The sequence below is a fragment of the Musa acuminata genome, chromosome BXJ2-7, assembly GCF_036884655.1.
Source record: "Musa acuminata AAA Group cultivar baxijiao chromosome BXJ2-7, Cavendish_Baxijiao_AAA, whole genome shotgun sequence".
Lineage (NCBI taxonomy): Eukaryota > Viridiplantae > Streptophyta > Magnoliopsida > Zingiberales > Musaceae > Musa > Musa acuminata.
The window spans coordinates 4,900,880-4,923,463 of NC_088344.1; the positions used below are offsets into that span (position 1 = coordinate 4,900,880).

A 22,584-nucleotide genomic window follows, 5' to 3' on the forward strand; every position below is an offset into this window, starting at 1 on the left:
AGACTCCACCTGTGCTCGACTCTCACTTACTTCTTTTGTCCTTTTACGCTTTATTATGATCATTGGGACTTAAATGCCATTGGAGTGGATAATAATCACAGTACTGCCACTCGAGACCTCTGAACTGTGAGAGAGAGAGATTTACATCTGCTACGATACTGTATAAAAAGTAGGGTGCGTGCGATCGTACTAATTATATATTATCCTTAGTAGTTAGTTTAAAAATTATATTAATATTATTTAATTATAAAAATAAAATATATAAGTTTATTTATCCTATTATTATCGATTTTACGAATAAAGATATGAAAATAAAAATAAAAAATTTTAATTTTAACATCCTAATAATAAATAATGTCGATAGTCGTGGACAACAATATAATTGAAGGTTGTGAACAACCAGACATGAGGACAGAGATTTTCTTGTCTATAACAGACACTAAATTTTTTTTTGATCTTTTATTTTTATATTTTTATTGATAAAATTGATGATATTAAAATAAATATATTTAAATGTTTACTTTCATAATTATAAATATATCAATATAATTTTTAAAAATATAGAGACTAAAATACATTTGGTATATGGCAAGATCAACTCTTAGTTCTTCCTATAAGCATTTGGTTCCTGCTTTGCCAACCCCAACCCATTTTTATTCTGTAGCAGAGACAAAAGTGAAGAAGGGAGAGTTGACAGCAGCCAGAAGCAAACCTTCATCTCATAAGCTATCTCCACTGGAGTTCCTTTTGTAGCCAAGTCGGAATCTGAGATATCTCGTGAGCTCTCTCAAGTCAAAAGAAATAATACATACAGAATCTAGGTGACTTGATACTCTTTATCTAAATAAATCTAAACTATTCATTATGTACAAATAATAAGATTTAAAATATAAAAAAATAATTCAAACTTAAACGATACACACGTAAGTACCCCTCGGAAAATCTACTTAATTAGCATTCGGCACGAGAGAGTTGAAGCTCAAGGACAGCAAAATGTGGAACCAATCCTATACATGTCCCAACATGTCACCAGCTTTTCATTTGTCTACAGTGGACTTGTATATGTTTCAATATTGGAATTCATATAGTAAAATAAAAATGGAGGCAAACTGTTGTCAAAATCCCAAGAACCAGTTAATTTATCCAATCAATACAGGTGCTTGGCGGATCGATACTTTCAGTGGCCACTGAGGTTCAATCTTTCACTTACTCAAAACCACCTCAGTTATTCTTCACACCCTATTTACCTTGCCCAACAAACACATGTACAGTGTAGGCAGATCGGGTTTTACTATCACAATGATGAACAAACAATGATCAATGGCAAGAAATCTTGAATTCTCTCGTCCAACGATGAAAGCTTCGTGAACCACTGGTTTGATCTGATCCCCACTCTACTGATGGAGTAAGCTGAAGCTAGGCGACACTTTTTGTTACTTTGTTTCCATGACTCTTAGTGAAATATGAAGCTCACGATCGACCAGCTGCACAGAGCCCATCACACCATCCATGAGGCAGGCCATCTTTTACATCTTAAAATTCAATGCGTAATCGCCTTAGTTCTGCTTGGAAAGTAGGACTTGAAATCAGAGTTCTGTGGGCCAGCATCCGGATATCCTCTCGTGAACAATCACGTGAGATGCGAACTAGTTCCCACAAGGCTCCTTCCCTGATCATATCCTTTGCATTGACTTCTGCAAAGAATAGTTAACATTATCAAGAGAAAAAAGAGATGCTGAGATTTCAGTACCATAAAGCAAAATTACCATGTTGCGCCAAGTGGCATAATGCAAGCTCAATGTGGCGTCTTATTGGTGAAGCTTCATGGTTGGCATTTTTTACAATCCAAGGAAGAGCTCCATCTTCAATTAAGAGGGATACACCTGCCTTATTTCCTGCAGCAAGGAACGAATTATCACAGATATGCGAGTAATTGTTCTACACCGAACAACCAGTAACACTGCAGTCCAAGCTTAACTAAGCAGAAGGCATTCGTTTAAAAGTTTTAATGTGAATCAGCAACCATATCAAAAGTGGTATATATACGCATGACCATATCTTAAATCCTAAGTTTGCCTTCTCATATGATGAGACTAGTTGATTCATGTCTTTAAAAAGCGAGAAATGGAAGTTGATATTTGCCACAACCAATTCATATAATAATGGCTTTTGATCATTGGACTAATGAATAAAATTTGTTGAATAGAATTACATTGTTGGAGATCTATTACCGATTTGAACACTACATATTAACATGAGCATACAATACCTAAAAGTAACCTTTAAAATTAAACAACGAACATCATTTAAACAACAATGACAGCAAGATATCTTTACCTTGAGTAGAAGCTCGAGACTCGCACTTCGCAAAGTTTGCAATGCCACGTGCAACTTGTGCAAGAACATCAGGGTGTCCACACCTAACCATACCTAGCAAGGCTTTAATCCCACCTTCTCCACTAAGCCTCATCTGCAACTTATCTGCAGAAAACAGTAAAAGTCAATGCTAAACATGCTTTGCAGAAACAGTACATAAGATATTGCATCGCTCTGCGGCCCATGATAACATGTTGGTTAAAGATCAGTGCCTAGCAGGGATAAGATCCTATATGTAGTTCATTTTACAGGACAGATTGAGTGCAAGTTACATTGTGGTGATGTAAATACTCCATAAATGAATAAGTAGTCAGTGAAAATCAATCATATCTGTACAAGCAAAACTTATGTCACAAAGACTCATGTATGCTAAATTGGTGACATTCTTTTAATATTCAGTTGCAGATGAATTCATGTTGTTGAACATGAGTACCATATAACAAGTTAGAGCTACATCAGGAAAAAAAATCATATAAATGTAAGAGAAAACTTCAACCAGAAGTGAAAATTTTACCATATTCCTAGGATATTGGTCATTCTTATGCAATAATATTGGCACTTAATATGAGATTGACCTTTTGACCTAGTTATGCATATTTCTTGTTATTTAGAATTTGGAAAACTTAAGAATACAGATACTTTCAGAAGGAACCCAGAGACAAGTGAATAAGATAGTATTCCAAATGGCAACAACAGAATTTCCATGTGAAGAAGATTTCAAAACGGCATTAATAAGTTTGGGGAATTATATATAAACCTTTGGAAAATATGCAATATTTCATATATACCCTTATAAAGTTGTAAATATCACAAATACCCTTATAAATGATATTATAAGCTTCTCATTGAAGATAGATTTACGCATGTATTTGCTATACCTTATTGATCACAATGCTCACAATAAATACTATAGCATAGCTGCATCAGTCCCCTTCAATTAGTGGGTTACTCATGATGTGGAAGAGCTACCCCAGGAATTTGAAATGGCAAACATATAACAAAACATCTCAATGGAATTCTTGACTGAACATATGCCAAAAGAAAGACCAAGAGTCATGTCTTTTCCTACTATTATGCAGTTACAGTAACAACAAATCTTTGATTCCAACTATTATGTGGTCGATAACATTTATATAAGTAGCATTAGCAGCTTGAACCAAGATAGTTAAAGGAGTTACCATTTCCACATAGATTAGCAATGGCACCAGCAACCATTCTTAGTGTTTGAGGGTCCTCAGCATCAGCAGCAGTAATAGATAACAAGGTAATGCCACCTTGAGCCATTATAAGCTCCTGGTTGGTTTCTGCAAAGACAAAAGCAATATTGAATCGAGAAAGTACGTTAGAGAATACAAAAATGATTGAATAGATCTAAATTCAAGATTTAAGTATATACAGAAAACATGGTCAGCATAGGAATCATCATATACTTACCATTCATTGCAAGGTTGGCGATTGCACCAGCTGCTACTCTACGTATAGTTTCATCCTCCGAACTTCTTAGAAGCATTAGCAGTGATGTAAGACCACCAGCTTCTACAATCTTTTCCTGGTTTGCTTCTGGTCAGATGTAATTTAACATTATTTACAATAGAAAAAATGTAAGAATAACAATTTTTCAAGGTCATAAAAAAAGGTCCCCATAGCTAATAAAATTTTTAGTCCCAGAAAAAGCTAGAGATACTAATTACTTAGAGAAACAAACAAACAATACTAAAGCATTTAAGTCATTGAAAAAGAAGATGCATTTCATTCATCTTTTGAGCAGTACAATTATGTAAGTAGACAATCCTGACCCAATCCAGCAAATCCAGATCAGGATTGTCTAGTTATAAATCTTGGTTTCCTCTGATACTTAATGGCATGTGAGTATTTAATAGCGTGGCAATACACAGTGCGCGTGTGATACCAAATTTCTTGTCTCTATGTCTGCACATAGGTTTTCTTATTCAATTCACATGGTATGCAAAATTTCTTTAGTCCATGACCAAGCACAATTCAACTTCTACCAGTCATTTCAATTTGGCTGGTTTTCCAAAAGAAACCAAGTTGGACAATCACCTGAATCTCTAGTGGTATAAATTGAGACTTGATATTGACAGTGGTGGCAAGATAAGAAGGATATATAAGTTCCAAAATATTCCTCAGGCAGCGACAAAGAAGACATCTATCTAAGAGTAAAGAAATAATGGAGGCAAAAGAAACATAAAAAGAATGATAAAGCCTGGAAATGGATGGGACTAGGTATTAAGTCTATCAAAGAGTAAGCTTCGAAGGCTCCAAGTTTTCAACCGTGCAAAATAGGAAGCAAGCGAAATGGGAAGGGCCCAAGAGTAAGCAAAAGAGAGCTTCTTAAGGGAAGTTATATGACCTTTTTTATTTCTTCTTCTTTCATTTTTAAAATTGTTTATTTTTTTACTGATTCCAATCTGCCCTGCTGACCTGCATCTTAGGACCATGAAGCAATCTTTATTTTGGTCTTTGATCCTATGCTACTCCATGTGTCCTCCATCTCCATGGCATAGTGATACACAAAATGCATACAATATCATGTCTTATTTTACTAACCTGGTTCAATAGCATGCTTATGCAATAAAATGGTATCAAGGATCACTGGCTCCATGACCAAGCACAACCACATCTTGATGCTAAGGCTAAAACATTCAAGTTATTTGCCATCCCAATGCCTTGCCACATCTTGGGCATATCAATTACATGATCATGAACTAAGCTTTGCATTCACCATGTAAGATACAAGTATGTACAAGCAACGATCATGCAAGTATCCAATCAGCAAGGCATGTGGCAGCCAGCATTGGACTTGTACAACGCTTGCTGTCGGGACTGAACTAAGTTCAGGAGACACTCATATACTCTATACACCATACAACTTTAATATTTCAACACAAAACAGTACCCTAACCAAGGTATCCAATCTCAATCATACTGTCAATATGGACCGCTATATTCCAGTCTGACCAAGTACCAGCCTCAAAACATATAGCTCGATATTATTACGATACCATTCTTCTTCTTTTTTTCATTTATATGAGTCTGTACATATCAGTATACCAATCAATACACAGGAACTATACCAGTCAAATAGGATAAGGAAAACCAAAACTGGACAAAGATTAAAATCCTTGATCCTAGCTAACTAGTTATTAACCTTAATATTTGATTTCAGTTCCACATTGTTATGTTTTGTGTTTTCTGACATTTGAGTAGAAACTTTCAAACTCTAGTTTCAGATGTATACAACAACTGTGATGTTACAAACTATCATCTTAGAGACGTATTAGGCCCACCACACTAATAATTTAACGAGAACATATTCCTACAATACTTGATATTCTTCAGTATAAAACCTAACTTATATAAACTGAAATGAAATAGTAATAGCAGCATATCCAACAAGACTTATTTCTACCAAATAGGATTTTTTTTGTTTTGGAAAAATGAGTTTTGATTATGTAAAGTCCAAGTGTATACAAGTTATATTATAAGAAAGCAATTTAAAGGTGGTGCAGGAAAAAGAAAGTGAAAGAGGAGAATTAACATAACTACAGAATAAATATTAAGAGACATCTAAATTAAAGTTCACCTTCAGCTGCCAGGTTTGCTACAACTTTCACTGCATGAACTCGAACATCAGGATCTTCTGATTCAAGCAATGACAATATTTTTTGCAAACCCACTGCCGTGTGGAAAACCAATCCAGAATATCAACAAAACAAACCCATAATAAAATTCATTAGCCAACAGAACATGGTCATCTAGCACAATTTGTTAACAATTCTGAAGGAATATCAGCAAATTTTTAATTTTTACCTTGTTCAAAAAGTTTAGCTATTGAGGCCTTAGGTCCATTTGCTGAGTCTCTAAGCTGTGAATGTCTAGCTTGTGATACAAGGGAATCAAATCCAGTTAAGACTTTCCCAGACCCACCTCTGTCAAGACTCCTCCTCGTCTGATTTAAGGAAATGAAGTAACTATCAATGAGAACATGGCTTAATACTAGCTGGATATATAACCAGAAGCACCAAAAAAGACAAAAATATTTATCATAGGTCAAATAAAATTTCAAGGCGTGCAAGCATGAAAAGCCCAAAACAATTGAATATGCATGTACCTATGATTTTTAACATGCTGTTTCAGTGAACAGAAAAAAAGATGGTCAACATGTTGGCATCCAGTGAACAAATGTGTTTCAGTAACAAAAGGACCCAATTGTTTCAGAACACCAAAAAAGGTGATAAAGTGATAAATCTCATGATGCATCAGAACACAAAAAAATATATAGTAGTGTAATCATCAAAGGACAATTGAATTAGATGTTGTTTCCCAAATTGAATGATCGCGCACAAGCAATAGTACAACTACATACCTCATCAGCTTGAAGACTTAGCTGCAACAATTGACTTTTTAGTATTGCTATTTCTTCTTCAAGCTTCTGTTTCTGATTGGCTTCGCTGTCCAGCATCTTGCGAAGCTTCATAATTTCAGCATTGCCAGCAGCCTAAGACAAATAAAGTGCAAATTATACAGAAAATCTGCTGTTCAGGTTGATTCTAGAAACTGATAGGTCTGGCAAATCATATTAAGAGGTACCGTACCTCCAAATTTTTCCAATGTGATACTTCACTTTTAAGGTTGCTAACCTCATCTTCAGAAGATTGTCGCATAAGCTTTTCACTCTCAAGTAACTGTCTGACTTCGGCAATTTCATCTGAGCTAGATGTTGGAGCCTATGCACCAAAAATTAATTATCATTAGACATTTATGAATAATTCATGAAAAAAGAAAAGGCAAATGTTGTGTCTCACCAAATTAAAAACCACATGATTGAATTACAAAACTAAATTCAAACATTTGCAGAATGTTTAAACTTTCAAGTGTATGTTATATGATCTTCAAATATCAAGGATCAAGATTGTGTGCCACACCCACATTGGATATCAACATGTTGCTGTGCACTGTGTCATGTTATATTGTGACATACCAGCGATGTCTTGTGGATAAGGGCCAGTGGATGCTGTTGCAGGCTAAGTACTGGCACAGTGAGGTACATTCAGCATGCACTATAGTCATATTGGCATGGTAATCACCTCTTTCTGTGCCAGAAATTCATTGCCACTTGTTGATGTACCTTGATAAGCACCAATAGTTTATTCTTGTCAATTATCACTAAGGCCAAAAGGCATGTTTTACATGACAACTACAAGACCACATGTGCCAATTGGAGTGTTAAACTAGAGTAGTATATCTGAAAATTCCATACAAAGTTACGACAATTGAGATTAATTACTATTAAAGGAAAGAGATAACCAGAAATATCTGTTTTTAAGTTCGTTCAAACAATACAAACTAGAAAAAGATGAGACAGAATGAGTAGTGTCCAAAAAAACTGTTAAAAGCACCAGAAAATAGTTGCAAGTTAATTCAAATCATAGGAGTCAAAAAGGGAGAAGAAGATGGAAAAGGACTGGTTATGGATGGTAACGAATATATACAGTATTCAGCATTATAAAAGAAAACTGAAACAAGAATCAAAAGCAGCCATCAAAATAAAGCACCAATGACTATTGCTTCTTGGTGTGCCCATAATCTGTTAGTCCAGAAAAATAGGTAATTTTGACCAATAAATAAGCATATACAATAAGTTAATGTGGTAACTAGATGCAGCTCTATTCTAAAGCATGCCTATGATATATCAAACCTGTCACTTTTTTAATCTTGAACACCAAACAATTTGTCCAATAAAGAGTTGGCTTCCTTCTTAAACTTATTAAACCACCCAGGCTTTTATTACGAAAAAAAAGATCTCATAGATGCATTCACAAGTAATCTGAGATCATGTAAATAGGCCCATAAGCAAGAGGACAGTATCTGAAATTGTTGAATGGAAATTAGTATATAGTATATACTATATAGTATATAGTATATACCTCCTTGTTACATTCCTTTTCTAGACACGCATCCTGGTGCTCTGCTCTGGCTTTCTCCACATCAGACATCCACTTCTCCTCAAGCTTCTTTATTGAGTCCATATAATCTTGTTGGCACTTCAGTCTCTCATTCTATATAAGAAGAAAAAAACACAAGGGAGAATTTATCACAAGCCAATAACATAGTTAAGGCCAAACCACGTTCAAGAATGAGATTAAAAATAAAAGTTGAGGCATCAGTAAGGGAAAATATGCAGAAGGGCAAAAGAAAGTTGAGGTACCTGATGGAGGAAATATGTAAGTACATGCACCATGCAAGAAACAGAGTGAGGAAAGTTTTGGATAGGTGTCAGAAGGTGGGTGAGTAAATGTTTCTGATGAAACATGGGGCTCGAGAAAGTGAGGATAAGATGTTATGGGTTTAAAAAAGTAACATAAATATTCTGAACCAGTAGGTCATGATATCCAACAGGTATAGGGGACAAACAATGAATTCAAGGCTATCAGAAGTAAGCATGAAAACATTTTATCAAAAGGAATTCATCTGGGGACAACCACATTTGAAGCCCTTCAACATGGATGATGAGACCCTCACAGTTATAGTAAAAACTAAAAAGTAAGGAAATCATGAATTTAAGGATGTAAATCAGTAGTCAGTATGAGAACATTTTATTAAAAAGAAGACGGACTATGTAGCATATCCTGCACAAAAGATCAGAACAACAAAACAGCTACTTGAGAAAAGACCAACAAAGCAGTCATATTCTAGTAATTGATGATTAAATCAGAAACAACAAACTACACAGCAAGTCCAATAGCAAACTTGTGACTGTCACAGGCTGAGAAATGAGGCATAACTTCTGCTTAATAGAATAAAGTGAAACTAAAAAGCTTCAAGTACTGATGAAATTTTGATTGGCCTAAGAGTTAGGTCCAAATTCATACTTAGAATCCACGAGCATCCAGAAACTACTATTTAACTACTAATTTTTTTCATTTTTATTATTCCCTGGACTGCAGGATAAAAGAAAATAATATTAAGATTCTAGTATACAACAGGAAAATATCAATTAAAAAGCAACCAGAATTTCTTAGATCAAACATCAAAATACTTTTAAGTGACTGATGTAAAGGACTTGCCAATCAATGGACTGAAAAGATAAATCTGAAAATATACCTCAAGAGCATTAGTATAGCTTCTTTCGGCTTCAGCAATACGGCTGTCTGCTTCTGTTCTTATCCTCTCAATCTCATCTTCAAAATCTTTTCTTTGCCTTTCATTTTCTGCAATTAACTTATCAAGTTCAATATCAAGCCTCCTGCACAGGCTTTTATAATCAAATTCCTCCTTTAGTTTCACCATGTTCTCCACCTTCATTGCCTACAATGGAAATATCCAATAAAAACAGCTTCTTAAGGAATAGATAATAACTTATACAGCATTCACTAGTGCACTGTCTGTAAGATATGTTGCTTTGGTTTCTAGGTGGAACATTGATTGCATAAAGGCTTACAAATAATTTAAGGCAAAGCAACATCGACGTGAAATGAGAAACCTACTCTTTGTCCAAACATTATGGTGCTTGAAGTCTCTCCTCTGTGTCGAGGAGAAGGTCCAATCGTCACCACTAACGAAGTCCTTGCACTGCCTGTGAAACATATACATGTTACAAAAAACAAGGACCAGGACCAAGTAACCTCAATATCAATATACAAATTTCAGTTGATTGTCATACAAAAACTTTTACAGATCAAGATACGAATTTGATAAAAGTTCAACATTTTCAGCCTTCTATAATCAGGTCTCAACTAAATTCATACTCTCGATGAACAAATGTAAATTTGAGGGAAACTCACTGAGCATAAAGGATAGACCATTGAATCAACATTCCAGTGATGCATGTGATCAGAATAAGCGATAAATGGAAAAACAAATTTTCAATATGTGGCTCATGATTTTTCACAATCAACCATTGGTATCATTTGCACAAAAAAGGAAAATATGCAACAAAAATTGTGATCGAATAAGACATGGAAAAAGGCAACATTTCTGATAAACTAGCAAGCAGGCTGCTAGATCTAACCTCCAAATGAATCTCGAAGCAGCCTAGTCAACTTGGAATCACGAACTGGAACGTGAGGACTATTTTCAGCAAGTGCATTAATGCATTTGCCTAAAGCACTTAGTGAAAGATTAATTGACTTTGCTTCTTCCAGTGTATGTCCCTCGCTTCCTGTGAACAAAGATGGCATCACAAAGCATCAAACATAATTCAGAATATCTATGACCAAATGGAAGAGCATATTTTCTTTAGGTCAGAAACGTTAAGCACATCAAACATAATTTAGAATATCTATGACCAATGGAATAGCATATTTTCTTTAGGTCAGAAATGTTAAGCATTTCAGTTAGTTTTAGTTAGAGATTATAAAAGCAGGCCAATTATGTAAGATTTATGTAGAAATTATATCCAGTACAAGTAACAACCAGAATATGAATGGACACAGTGCCCATCATGATTGAAAAAAGCTCAGGAGAACTAATGCAGGATAGTAATTGTTTAGCCTTTGGGGAGAGCACCTATGGGGCATAAATGCAATTTTTTAACAAAAACGTTAACAAGTAAAACATATCATCATACATGGAATAATATATATGTCCTAAAAGTGTTTAAGATCACAAAGAAACTTTAAGGAGCATGTAAAATATTAACTACCAGCAGTTTAGTGGAACAAAAATGGTGAATTGCTTTGCAACATGTGTCAGGTTTAATCAATTGTTTATCATGTCACATTATTCTGTATTAATAGTTTGGAAAATATCCAAATACTTCAAATTTGTTCTATAGCATCCTAATGAGACAGCTGAATTGTTAAGACAATTTTGTCTTACATGTTCACTTTTATCTTGGCATACTATACCCATTCCACCTAATTCGTTTCTTTTCAGCAACAAAATTTATGTTATAAAAGAAAGAGTTATATCATCACTTATAATTTAATCAAGGAGTCATCCTATCTTTCTCCTCAGTTACCTTCTCTTTCTCCCACATAACTGAAGGCCACAAGGGTCTCTTCTCCAACCAGCAAATTCTCCTGACTACCAACAACTGGAAGATCAATGGCTACTGAAAGTAAGTCTCTTTTTCTCATTCTTTTTCCTCCCTCACTTCCCTTTATTTACTTAAGAAGCATGTCACCACAAACAAATTTAGTTTTTTTTCTTTGTTCCTTATAGTATAGTGAACCTAACATGATTAACATTTGAAACTCATGTTTAAAATCCCACTTAATATTTTCTTTTCTTGTTTTCCTGCCTTTCAGCTTCTTTTTGGTGCCATCACCATGCCTGACCATGCCGAGTGTTGAGATTGCTTGCATACTAGCACTTGCCCTTGTGGTGGATGCTTGACACAGGTGTTGCTGGCAAAACTTAAAACTTTATGATACATGCCAAGAAACACAAGAAATTTTCAGATTTTATATGTATCATATATACCTGACTTGTCAATCCTCTCCGAACCAGCAAGATCCACGACAACAAGCTTGCTTTTTCTAACTATGGGTGGTCTAAAAGATGTCACCATGGTGGAAGAAGTACCATTCTCTCCATGAAAACTTTGATCGGCATCATGCCTTCCCTTAACTGACCTCTTGACATTAACCTGGTATGATGCAGCAATAGTTATACTTGAACTTTGAGTTACCACAGACAGAAGCTATCATTTAGAAAAACTGTTTGCTCACGATTAGAATAGCATGGCTCCGAGATGATTCTGTGTTCAACTTTGTATTAGCAGCAAACCTGTGAGCTTCTCCTAATCTTAAAAGCTCCATAAAGCTTTTCTGATCTCTGAGTTCTACAGTGGTCACCCCTGGTAGTGAAACATCCCCAGTCTTTGGATCTTCTACAATGGCTATGTTGTCATTTGCAGGAACAAGAAGGTCCTGTATGCTTTCCATATATAGCTATATTAAACAATAAAGATAGATTATCAGTTCTCTGCGGAAAAGGTTATTCTCATGAATGGATTTCAAGATCTGAGCAGGCTACACATGAAGCTTTATGATTTCATTTAACAAACAAAATTCCAACAGCAAAGGAACCTGTAAATATGACACGGAGACAGAATCAGTCTCCGGAGACATATCTCCAAGAATGTCTTCCATTGCACGGACCATAATGCCTCGTGCAGCAGTGTCTTCCTCCCCAAGCCTTCCAAGAGTAAAAGTCTTCCCGGTACCTGTCTGTCCATAGGCCATAACTGTACCATTATACCCCTCCAGAACACTCTACAGAAGAAAAATAAGGCTTCTCATCACAAGCTGAAGTATCAGAATACAATTGAAAAGTAATGACAAGAAGTATATTTATAATGGTAAAGTTGCAGCCTAACATATATTTTAATGCAAAACAGCTTGTTGTTTGGCTCATTAAAGGCTCTCTCAGTTAAAAGCTCTCTCAAGCTTGTTTGCCAAAGTTAATACACCATGTTTGATTCTGACGCAAGTTCATTTGTTAAATGAGTGAAGCTAGAGCAAGGCAAACCTTACACATTTAGGTTTAGTAAGCTCGTGAACAATTCCACTTATAGATTCTTGAACGTGCTCATTTGTTAATGAAAATTTTCAAGGACAAGTTCATAGCTTCCAATCATGGGTAGATGGGGTGATCACAAGAATACTCTTTTACAAACTGAGACTAAAAATTGACTCCATTAAGCATCAAAGTGGATGAATCCAATACTCTTAAAAAATGGGACCAAAATCATTTTTATGAAAACTAAACCTGTAAAATCTAGGGTCAAGGTTTGTTTTAGCTTCAAGCAACAACAAGTATCTAATGTGTAACAGCGTTTGATGTTGAACAAAGGAAGTAAGATGAAATTCTGAGTCTCCGCTCATGAGCCTGAGCAGACGAAACAGGCAATAGTATATATTAGAATTACATTATCAGTAAAGCAGTTCAGCAAATCACAAACTGGAAACTTTAAACATTTATGTTTATCATCTTCGAAAGTTGATAAATAATATACGCACTAAACAGGATAATTATGATGTTAAATATAATTCAACATAGGGTAAGAATGACATACAAGGTGTCAGAACAAAGTATTTTGCAGAAGCAACCAACCAAACTTTCCATAGAACCATATCTTGACATCAAAGGAAAAGGTGTGTGGTACAAGGAACCATATTGAAATAGTCAAAATAAAACTAGAACGTGATCTCAACTCTTCTATATGTCCAACCCAAATCAGTGCAAAGCAAAATAAAACTTCATGCTATGAATTCACTTAAGAACTTGAGCATCATAATTAAAGACATGCCATGAGTATAAAAGCATGTGCTTCGTGTAAACTGCAAACCAGACAAGATTCCAAACTACTGCCAAAAAATTATGCAACACAGAGTGTGGTGCCAGAATACTGAAGTTAACGAATGACAAATGTCTTTTAGAAACAAAATCATGGCTTTTTAGAAGCTTTTCACGATGCCAACCTGGAGATAAGGTGTCTATGTAGTTAGGGGCTTTTACTTGGAGATTGTTACTTTGGAAAAATTTTATCTCATTGAAGTCTGAAATTTTACTTTGTGCATGTTTACTGGGAAGTGATATCAGCAAAACATCATTAAAAAATGGGGAATCGGAATTCAAGACTTTTCTCCTCTGTGTAGGAGATGAATCCATTCCTCTTGGCTTTTTAGTAGTGCGATGTACAGATAAATGGATAAACTAGGTCCAATCAGAAACTTCAAAAATAAAGGATGCATTGAAAGATAGCAAAATACAGTTGTTTTCATAAAATGACCATCCATGAAGGTAAAATCAATGCAATACTCACCTTCAAAGCTAGGTTACGTAAGAAAGGGTGACATAATGAGTATATCAACAAATTTGATCACTTCTAATCATATGCAACACCAAGTCCTAAAAGAATTATACTAACAAGAATGATGGTTCCAATGACATCACAATTTATCATTGCGACTAGCAAGAATTGCATGTGCAGGCCATGGCAACTGTGCTGTCATATACATAGTACAAACAATGCCAACAAGGTAATGACACTAGCATGAAGGCACGCATTGTGTCATCATGAGGACTAGCGCAATACCCATGCTGATGGGCACATCCCTGACGATGATCTGTGTCAACCGACCTGCACATTACCAGAAAGGGATTGTGCCACAATGTGGAAAGGTTTAGTGCATGAGGAAGAACTTGATGCAGCATCTAAAAGATAGACAGCAAACTTCGACAAAATAGTCCATAGATAGGGTTAAACAAGGATACGAACTTATCATTAATGATTCATCACAAAAAATCGTATCCAAGTTTAAGATAGATCTGATGTAGTAAACATGAAACAAAATGGTAAATATCAGGTATTAGGCATGTGTAATACCTCCACAACCGGTTTTGCAACAACTTCATACACACGTTTTTGTGAGGCAAATTCTGTCAGCACCTCATCAAACTCATAGGTTTCTGACTCCCAATTGTTCTTGCGGAGCTTTAACCTTTTAAGCTGTAGCCCAGCATAAAAAAGAATAATTGGCGACACTATTAATAAGCTCCAAAATTCCACACAAAAGCAGTCACAGTAACATGAAATCATAAGCATGCTTAGATATGATAGATTTCCAACATAAAACAAAATGAATTTATCAAGAACCTCAGGCTGCAACTCGACACAGTCAGCAAAATCAGCATCTGCTATCATCTCCTCTGCATTTCGAGGCCGGAGTCTTACAGCCACTCGAACCCTTCCAGGAACTGGTTAAGGACATGAAAAACTGTGAATACCTTTAGCAACTTGAAGGTAATCCAGAAATGACTGAGGGATAATTATGTAGACTTAACAATATCACAGTCACGATAGTAACGAAATCTTCTCATTTGGGTCATTCTTCTAGTTGGAAATATAATAGATGTTTTATCAACAAAAGTATAACATGTTAATTTAACTTTTAGTACTTAATGAAGGCAAAGATTGATCATAAACCTTAATCAATATAAATTTATTCACCGTCTCTCAAGTTATTTATTCTTCCATCAGATATTCCTTCTTTCCCCTCGGACAAATCACATAAGAAGAATGCCAATTAGGACTTAGCCTGCAGATGACATTGCTCAAGCCAGATATCTGAGTCTATGTAAGTAATCTAAAACCCAAATGAGCAAGATTTGACAAGTTCCGATGATAGTGCCAATTGCACCATACTGCACAGAAAGTAGGACATGTTGCAGTGGGCAAAGACTGTTTTATAGAAAGAACAGAAAAGAAGAGCACCATATCAGTCCATTTTAGGATAATGGAGATATATGTAGAGAAAAGGACCACAAAAGAACACAACAAGAGAAGAAGATCAAGAAATAAAGAAAGAAAATGAAAATAAATGAGACATGGCTCCAGACTCAGTCTATTGAGGACTTTTAGAAGTCGTTTACAATATTTTTACCTTCTTCAACCCAAATCCAAGACTGTTTTTAGTTTCAGTTACCACTTGCTGATTGTCTATACATAGTTTCCAGGAAACATCAAGCTTCTTTCCAACAATGTGATCCAGAAAACAGCCAAAAGTGATCATTCCTTTCCTTCATCTCTTTCAAATTCACCGTGCACAATCCCACTAGCGACACCCTGACACCTCCTCAATGCATCTTCACACAATTAGCTTTGATCTGATGTAACTCCAGAAACTTCCTCGAACTTGACATCAAAGGAGGAGAGTTGGACTAACTTGTTATGCATTCTACAAGGAGAAAGACAGATAGTGATAGATCATTTTCCCATCGATTACTGGCTGCCAGGATCTATCTGTTTTCTTGCACCTGGTAAAAAGCTTCCAAGATTGTCCAGAACCATATAGTTCTGAATTATACATGTTGAATGGTAAGCTATATCAACATTTTTTTTTAAATCATAAAAAGCTTAGCGCCCATTTCCCCTGTCCAATTTGTCCAATCTGCAGTGCCTCAAGGAGCAAGCAATTTTACTGAATCACATAAGCATGAAAGCTCACCACCCATGATTGCCACCTTTATCCATTCAACCGTACATCAGACGCAATCATAAGATCTTGGGGTCAGTAGTCCCAACAGCATTTCCTCCCCGGTGGAGGCATTCCGGCACTACAACCCATTTGTCAGCTTAAGTAATCTAAACAGATCCCATTGCATATCTCAATACACAATTGAAAAATATCGAGACTGCACTCATCAATATGTTAATACCGTAACGATCAAAATCTAGTGCCGCCTTCCACTCATTGCTTAGGCGGCCGCCAAAAGAAAATTCAGGAAACCCGCCCAGCGAGCAGCAGACGAAATACCTTAGAATGTGAAGCTTTTAAATGTCAAACACCAAACCCCAAAGAACGACACTGTGCTATTTTAGGGTAAAATTGCTATTTTAGGGTAAAAACAATGCGACTCAAAATGAAATCATGCACTTGACAGGGAAAAGGAGGCACGGGTTTCCGAGACTCATTTTCCGCTCCGAGAGATCCAACAAAATCACAGATCAAGCGCGGGATGCATGCGATCTAAGCAGATCTCGGTGTTCGGGAGGAGTAAAACACAAACCTCCGGCATCGCCGCCGGCCTTGCTAGCGGAGTGGGCAGCGGCAGGAGCCACGGAGCCACCACGGCGAGAGGCGGGGGCGGCGGAGGGCCTGGACTTGGAGGAGGGCTTGGGCGTGGAGTAGGCGGCGGAGGACGGCTGGCGGTCGAGCTTGGAGGTAAGCTTGGGGCCTCCGTTCCTGAAGCTCCCGGAAGCCATCCCCCTCCCTCGAACGAAGAAAAGGATGAAGCAGCGAAGACGAAGCCGACGAAGCCCTCGCCTCTTCTCCCACGATATAATGCGATGCTCCTTCCTCGATCCCGACGCTCGGAGGAGATTGGAGACGAAATGGAATGGAAGAGAGGAGTCGTCACGGGAAGCCGGTGGAGAATAGGAGGGGGAAACGAGCAAGACAACGAGAGAGAGAGAGAAGGGAGAGCGAAGGGACAGAAGTTCAAATCAAATCGAGAAGGAAGAAAAAGAGGAACGATGCGTTGCTTTTCGTGGTGTCGTCCTCCTCCGCTGCCCTGGCGACGAATTGGGGGAACGCCGAGGGCCCCACGAAGGCGAGAGAGAGACAGTAGCAGAAGTAGTAGTGGTATCTACGGCGAAGGTGGGAAAAGAAGGGGAGAGAGACACGGGGCCGGTGCTCGCAAAGGAAGCAGCTGCTGTCTCGTTCCTGATTGATCGCGGCTTTTTAGGTCTCGCTTGCGCTCGTCTTCTGTTTTAAATCTACAAATCTATTTTTTGATACTTTTGAGGTAAAATCAACAGTAATTTTTATTTATTTTTTAATTTTAAACGAGATATATGATTTTTTTTCTCTCATAAATTTATTTTTTATATTAATTAAATATTAATTTAATTTTTAAAATCAGAATAACTCGTGAATGAAACGCTGTCGGTTCACGTAGAAACATCACATATGGTTAAGATGCATGGACGAAAGAAGCTGCATTTTCGGGCATTGCTATGATTGATTGTGTTAGTACAAACAACTTTAAGCCCGGCCTCGGGGCCGATGCGGCTTGGTTCGGGTCCGAATGATGGGGATCTTCCTGGGACGACCCTTGAGACTACGGTGATCCGATCGCGAAGGGGTCATCGTTTTCTCCGAGAGGGGGCTCCTCGTCCGAGCGTTTAATGGGAGGCCTCCGTCTTCGCACCTGTACACAGGTCGGGTCAGGAGAGCTCGGTCCAACCCCTCCGACGATCAAGTTAGTGAATAGTCATAAGGAGTTTTTTGGTTGTCCTCCTCCTCTTTTTTTTTTATTTCCTCAGAGCGCGAGGGTTTTTATAGTGAAGGTTACCGTTGCCTGATGTGCCCGCTTGCAGGGAGTAGGGTCATACTCCTGGTAACGTCTTATATCAACGTTGGCGTGGCGTGAAGGAGCGAGCCTGAGCAGGATGTTAATGTGTCTCGGTCAACGTTTCGATCCGTGTTGACCAGGTGCTGTTAGGTTAACAGAGGCGCGAGGCGTGGAGTGGTTTACGTCAATCCGAGTCTTATCGCTATTATTATCCTCATTAGATTGATTTACGCAACACTCGATGCACTTAAGTCAGGGAGAATTATTTTCGGAGTAACATTTTATCTCCTCATTGCTACGATTGAAGTAAGCTATCAGGCAGCGAAATAATAATTAATATTCTCGCCCTCGGCATAAGGATAAATGAATCTTTGAGAATACTGTAACCATTCTATTTGTTGACAGTGAGCTCGATGGTTTATTATGAGACAAAGGTGACATGAGAAGATGCTTGTTCGTGTTCATGCCTCAGACAGAAGCACATAATTTTCCTGTTCATCCCGCCTTTGCAACTTTCGATTCCTGCATAGCCAATCAACCTCACAGTGAATCTGAGAAGATTTCTTTAGTCACATTAAAAATTTATTTATTTTTTCCCTTCGTTTGAAAGGCTTTTGTTTTTTTTTTCCCGAGATTATTAAAACGGTATCGATTTATAGGATAAATCAGCCTAATTTCTCGTATATAAGATTTATTTATCAGTTATATGTCTTTGAATAGGCTTACATAAAAAATGTTATAATTGGGATAAATAGACTCAAAACCTAATAAAAAATTTATCCATATACAAAAATATAATTTTAAATATATATCCTTACTGATTTAGAATTAAAAGATTTTTATATCAATTTAATATTTCTATCAGAATACTGTCTTCTCAAATATACTACAACTAAATATTTTGATCAATTCACCCTACGAATTGGTACAATTCCAGTTGTTTTGCAAAGAATAATTTTAGAACAAATAGGGGCATTTTGAGAAATTAAATTAATTAAATATCTATTGAAAAAAGCTCAAAAAAATAGTCTTTTATGAAAAATTCATCCAATAACTTTATATATTTATGTATTCAATAAAAATATAAATTTATAAGTTTCAAATTAATAAAGAATACATAATCAATCAATTATTATTCAACACGTAATCATCGGTCGTATCTAAGATAAAAAGAAAAGATGATGAAAACCTTCCACTTGTCTACTCATGTGAACAAAGGTTTAAGACAAATAATTATGGACAATCCTTTCTTGTCGCTCACATGGATAAGAGATTATGAAAAAATTGTTAAAAATAATTAGAGACTATCTTCTCGTATAATATTCTATAAAATATCCTACGCTCGTAAAATCAAGTACAGAAAGCTCATTTATACTTGTACATTTCAAGTTGCTAAATTGAGTGTCAGAGGAATCAAATTAGAAAAATTATCTCAATCTTCGTATAAGTAACACGTTATGAGTTTGATATTTTCAGAGACAACTTAAATTGTACGCATATATATTCGAATCACATCAAATTGATTAAGATATCAAAATTTTTTAATAAAATTATTTTTAAATTTTATCAATGTATGACTAATCTTCATCCTCTCTTCAATCTTTACATAAAATAATTAAACATAATATATAGCATAACACAATCTAATTTCCCTGTGTTTACAGCGAGTGCAGGGTGGCGAGAGAGAGAGAGAGAGAGAGAGAGAGAGGTGGAAGAAGACATGGGATGATAAGGTGAAGGGGCGTTGTCATGGGGATGATGGTCACATCGCGAGAGAAGGCTTTCGCAAGGAAAAAGCCATCTAAGCTTTATAGCGCATGTTCTGCTGCTGGTCAACCCACAACTGTGCATCCATTGCTCCCACCTTTGTTTTCTGACGTGCTTCCTCACCATCTAATTCGTATCCCCGCTGTCTTAATAACACGCTATTTTTGGTCAGTTAATTCGGTTTTGTTTCTTCTTATGGTGGCCAACGTGCAATGCACGTGCCTATATCCATCGATTTCCAAGCTTGAATGAAAATTGTACGAACTTCCTATAAGTTAATTATAAATTATGCTTGTTAATATATATAATATATAATATGTTGGTCACGTGAGTCGCATATGTTTGGTCGCAGCGGTGGTTTTGGTGCCAAAAACTTCACAACCCAGTTAAGAGGCACCCGGGAAAGACACCTTCTCGGAATTGGACAGCAATCAGCGGTTCCCACCATGCGCTCTGATTCGGGGTGGGGAGGAGAGGCGGACTGGAGAGGGCGAGGGGTGACGTGCGTATGAAAGCATCATCGCTGGTACGATTACCCTTTTCCTCCGCCACCTTTTGGGGTGGGCGACGAAGGTCTCAAAGATGCCGGGCCGCCAGCAGTCGTTACATGGCCTGTCGGCAACGAGCCCCCACCTCCGCTGACATGCCGGCGATAACTGCATGGCTGTGCGTCTCAGCGACCTTTTCTTCCATCTTCTCTGTGCCAACTCGTGATGCCCGATCAATCAACGATCTCATAATGTCCAGGGGAACTAGGAAAAGGGAGAAAGGAAGAACAGCCCCACTGTCCCCATCAATCACCACCGGCATCCCCTCCCCTCCCCTCCCCTCCCTCATGCAAGCAGCAGCAGCCTTCCGCGACCAAACGCGAGAGGCGGTGAAGAAGAGGACTCAAAGGGTTCGCATGAGGCTGAAGGAAGAGAGCGATAGAGAGACAGAGCGTCTCACAAGCCATCACGGATCTTCACACTCCATCATCTTCCAACAAAGACGACTTGCAGCTCAGATACAACTTTTCCCAAAGTAATAGTTGTCTCCGAACCATTGATGGCAACTCGCTGCCTACAGCCTGATGGCGACCCATCACGCTTTCCTCTCTTGTTACCTTCCTTTTCGATGCTAGTTCCTCTGGAGATGCTCAATAGATATCAGCCGGGATCACAACAGGGAACAAGAACACAGCAACTCGAGACATATTTCTTCAGGAGACCAGTCCGGGATGCATTTTACGCCACGTTAAATCGGAATTTTTCGGATGTCAATTTCAGTTCAGGTGACACTAACTTGGCCGTGAGTTTACTGTTCTTCGGCATGTGACCGGAGTAACTTAGAGGAGTCGACTTACTCTGCAATCCAAATGAGGTTTCAAGCATCTTCCAGAAGTCCAACAAAATCCTGACCATTTCTTGTCATATTTTGGTGACTCCCATGTGAGTGTGAGGACCGACAGAGGGGAGGTGAAAGCATTAAAGAGCAAGAGATTTGTCCAACACCATAGATACAGAAATCTATTGTTGTTGTTGTTGTAATTATTATTATTGTATAAGAAACAAAACTGTAAACTGCATATTTGGGAAATTAAAGAAGAGGTGTTACTGCATGACAGAGTTGGCAACTGAGGGAGGAAGACAATCTCTGTGGAGGAGCACATTCAAGATCAGTAACTTAAAGCTGTTTATTCAGTGATGGTGATCGAGAATTTTATGTTTGTGTTCATCAACATAATGAGATCTTGCAACTTTGAAGCAGAGGGTAAGCCATCCTGCAACACTTGTTACTGGCAGAATTCAGGAGGATGAGAATAAAAATCTTTTGTTTTTGTTGAGGCATTGCTTGACAAGTTGACATAGCCATGGATGCTGCTTGGGCACTACCTCCACAAGGACAGGGACTCGTCCAAGGCCCAGTTCATCAGTTGCAGCATGTTCACCTTTATCAGCAGAAGAAGCCCAGCAGCAAACACAGAGAAGCTCATGTGCCAGTTCTGACCCAGTCATTTTTTATCTGACAATTACATTAAATAGAATGTAGAATGCTCATGTGGTGAGGAATTATAGCATTTATCTATTTATTCATTCATTCCAAGAAGGATAAATCATGTGTATTGAGAGTGCCATCTCATCTATGGCACAGTGGTGCAGTGATGTCTCTTCCAAGATCTGATAGACCATTTTATTGAGCCTTTTTTGTGATGCAGACAACTCAATTTGCTTCTCATCCTTTTGTTAACCATGATGAATGTATTCAGATCCCAGTCTTACTTCACATGATCATGCAGCAGTCTTCTCTGATCTTTATTGGGTATCATACTCCAAAGAAACTTTAGCCTCCTATCTCATCTTGGATTGGACCTTTGAGAGGTTTCAGTGTTGAGAGTTCCAGAAGAGGAAGCAGCTGGTTTGCTATGATCTGTATGGGGCCAACACTTGTACCCATGCAGGAAAGTGAGGGCCAAGAGTAACATGGCATTCATGTGCAATACAGAGCTGTGTAGTCTGCCATCACAATTACCTGATGCATTTCCAATTTATTGCATCTACTGGCAACTGCACTCCATTGGGATTCAGCAGCTTCATCTTTGTTCCTCACTGGTCCTTTTCTTTTGCTCAAGAA

General features: G+C 37.5%; 1 protein-coding gene across 3 annotated transcripts; it reads right to left on the reverse strand.

Moving 5' to 3' along the window:
• Nucleotides 1-1,056: 1,056 nt before the first annotated feature.
• Nucleotides 1,057-17,573, reverse strand: LOC103990454 (kinesin-like protein KIN-UB). 3 transcript variants are annotated; one of them, XM_009409592.3, is made up of 19 exons: nt 16,918-17,573; nt 15,005-15,105; nt 14,735-14,857; nt 12,432-12,617; nt 12,072-12,293; nt 11,824-11,989; nt 10,409-10,558; nt 9,885-9,973; nt 9,502-9,705; nt 8,325-8,456; nt 6,993-7,124; nt 6,764-6,895; nt 6,208-6,346; nt 5,981-6,073; nt 3,811-3,936; nt 3,555-3,680; nt 2,338-2,481; nt 1,767-1,895; nt 1,057-1,691 (listed from the first exon to the last, which is right to left on the reverse strand). In XM_009409592.3, exons 1-19 carry the CDS (start codon nt 17,111-17,113, stop codon nt 1,534-1,536), a joined length of 2,748 nt encoding a protein of 915 aa, XP_009407867.1. In that variant the 5' UTR covers nt 17,114-17,573; the 3' UTR covers nt 1,057-1,533. The 3 variants fall into 3 exon arrangements, with proteins under 3 accessions (XP_009407867.1, XP_009407866.1, XP_064972472.1); XM_009409591.3 differs by having other exon boundaries at nt 1,057-1,694; XM_065116400.1 differs by having other exon boundaries at nt 1,395-1,694; nt 15,005-15,125; nt 16,918-17,027.
• Between the last annotated feature and the right edge of the window lie 5,011 nt (nt 17,574-22,584).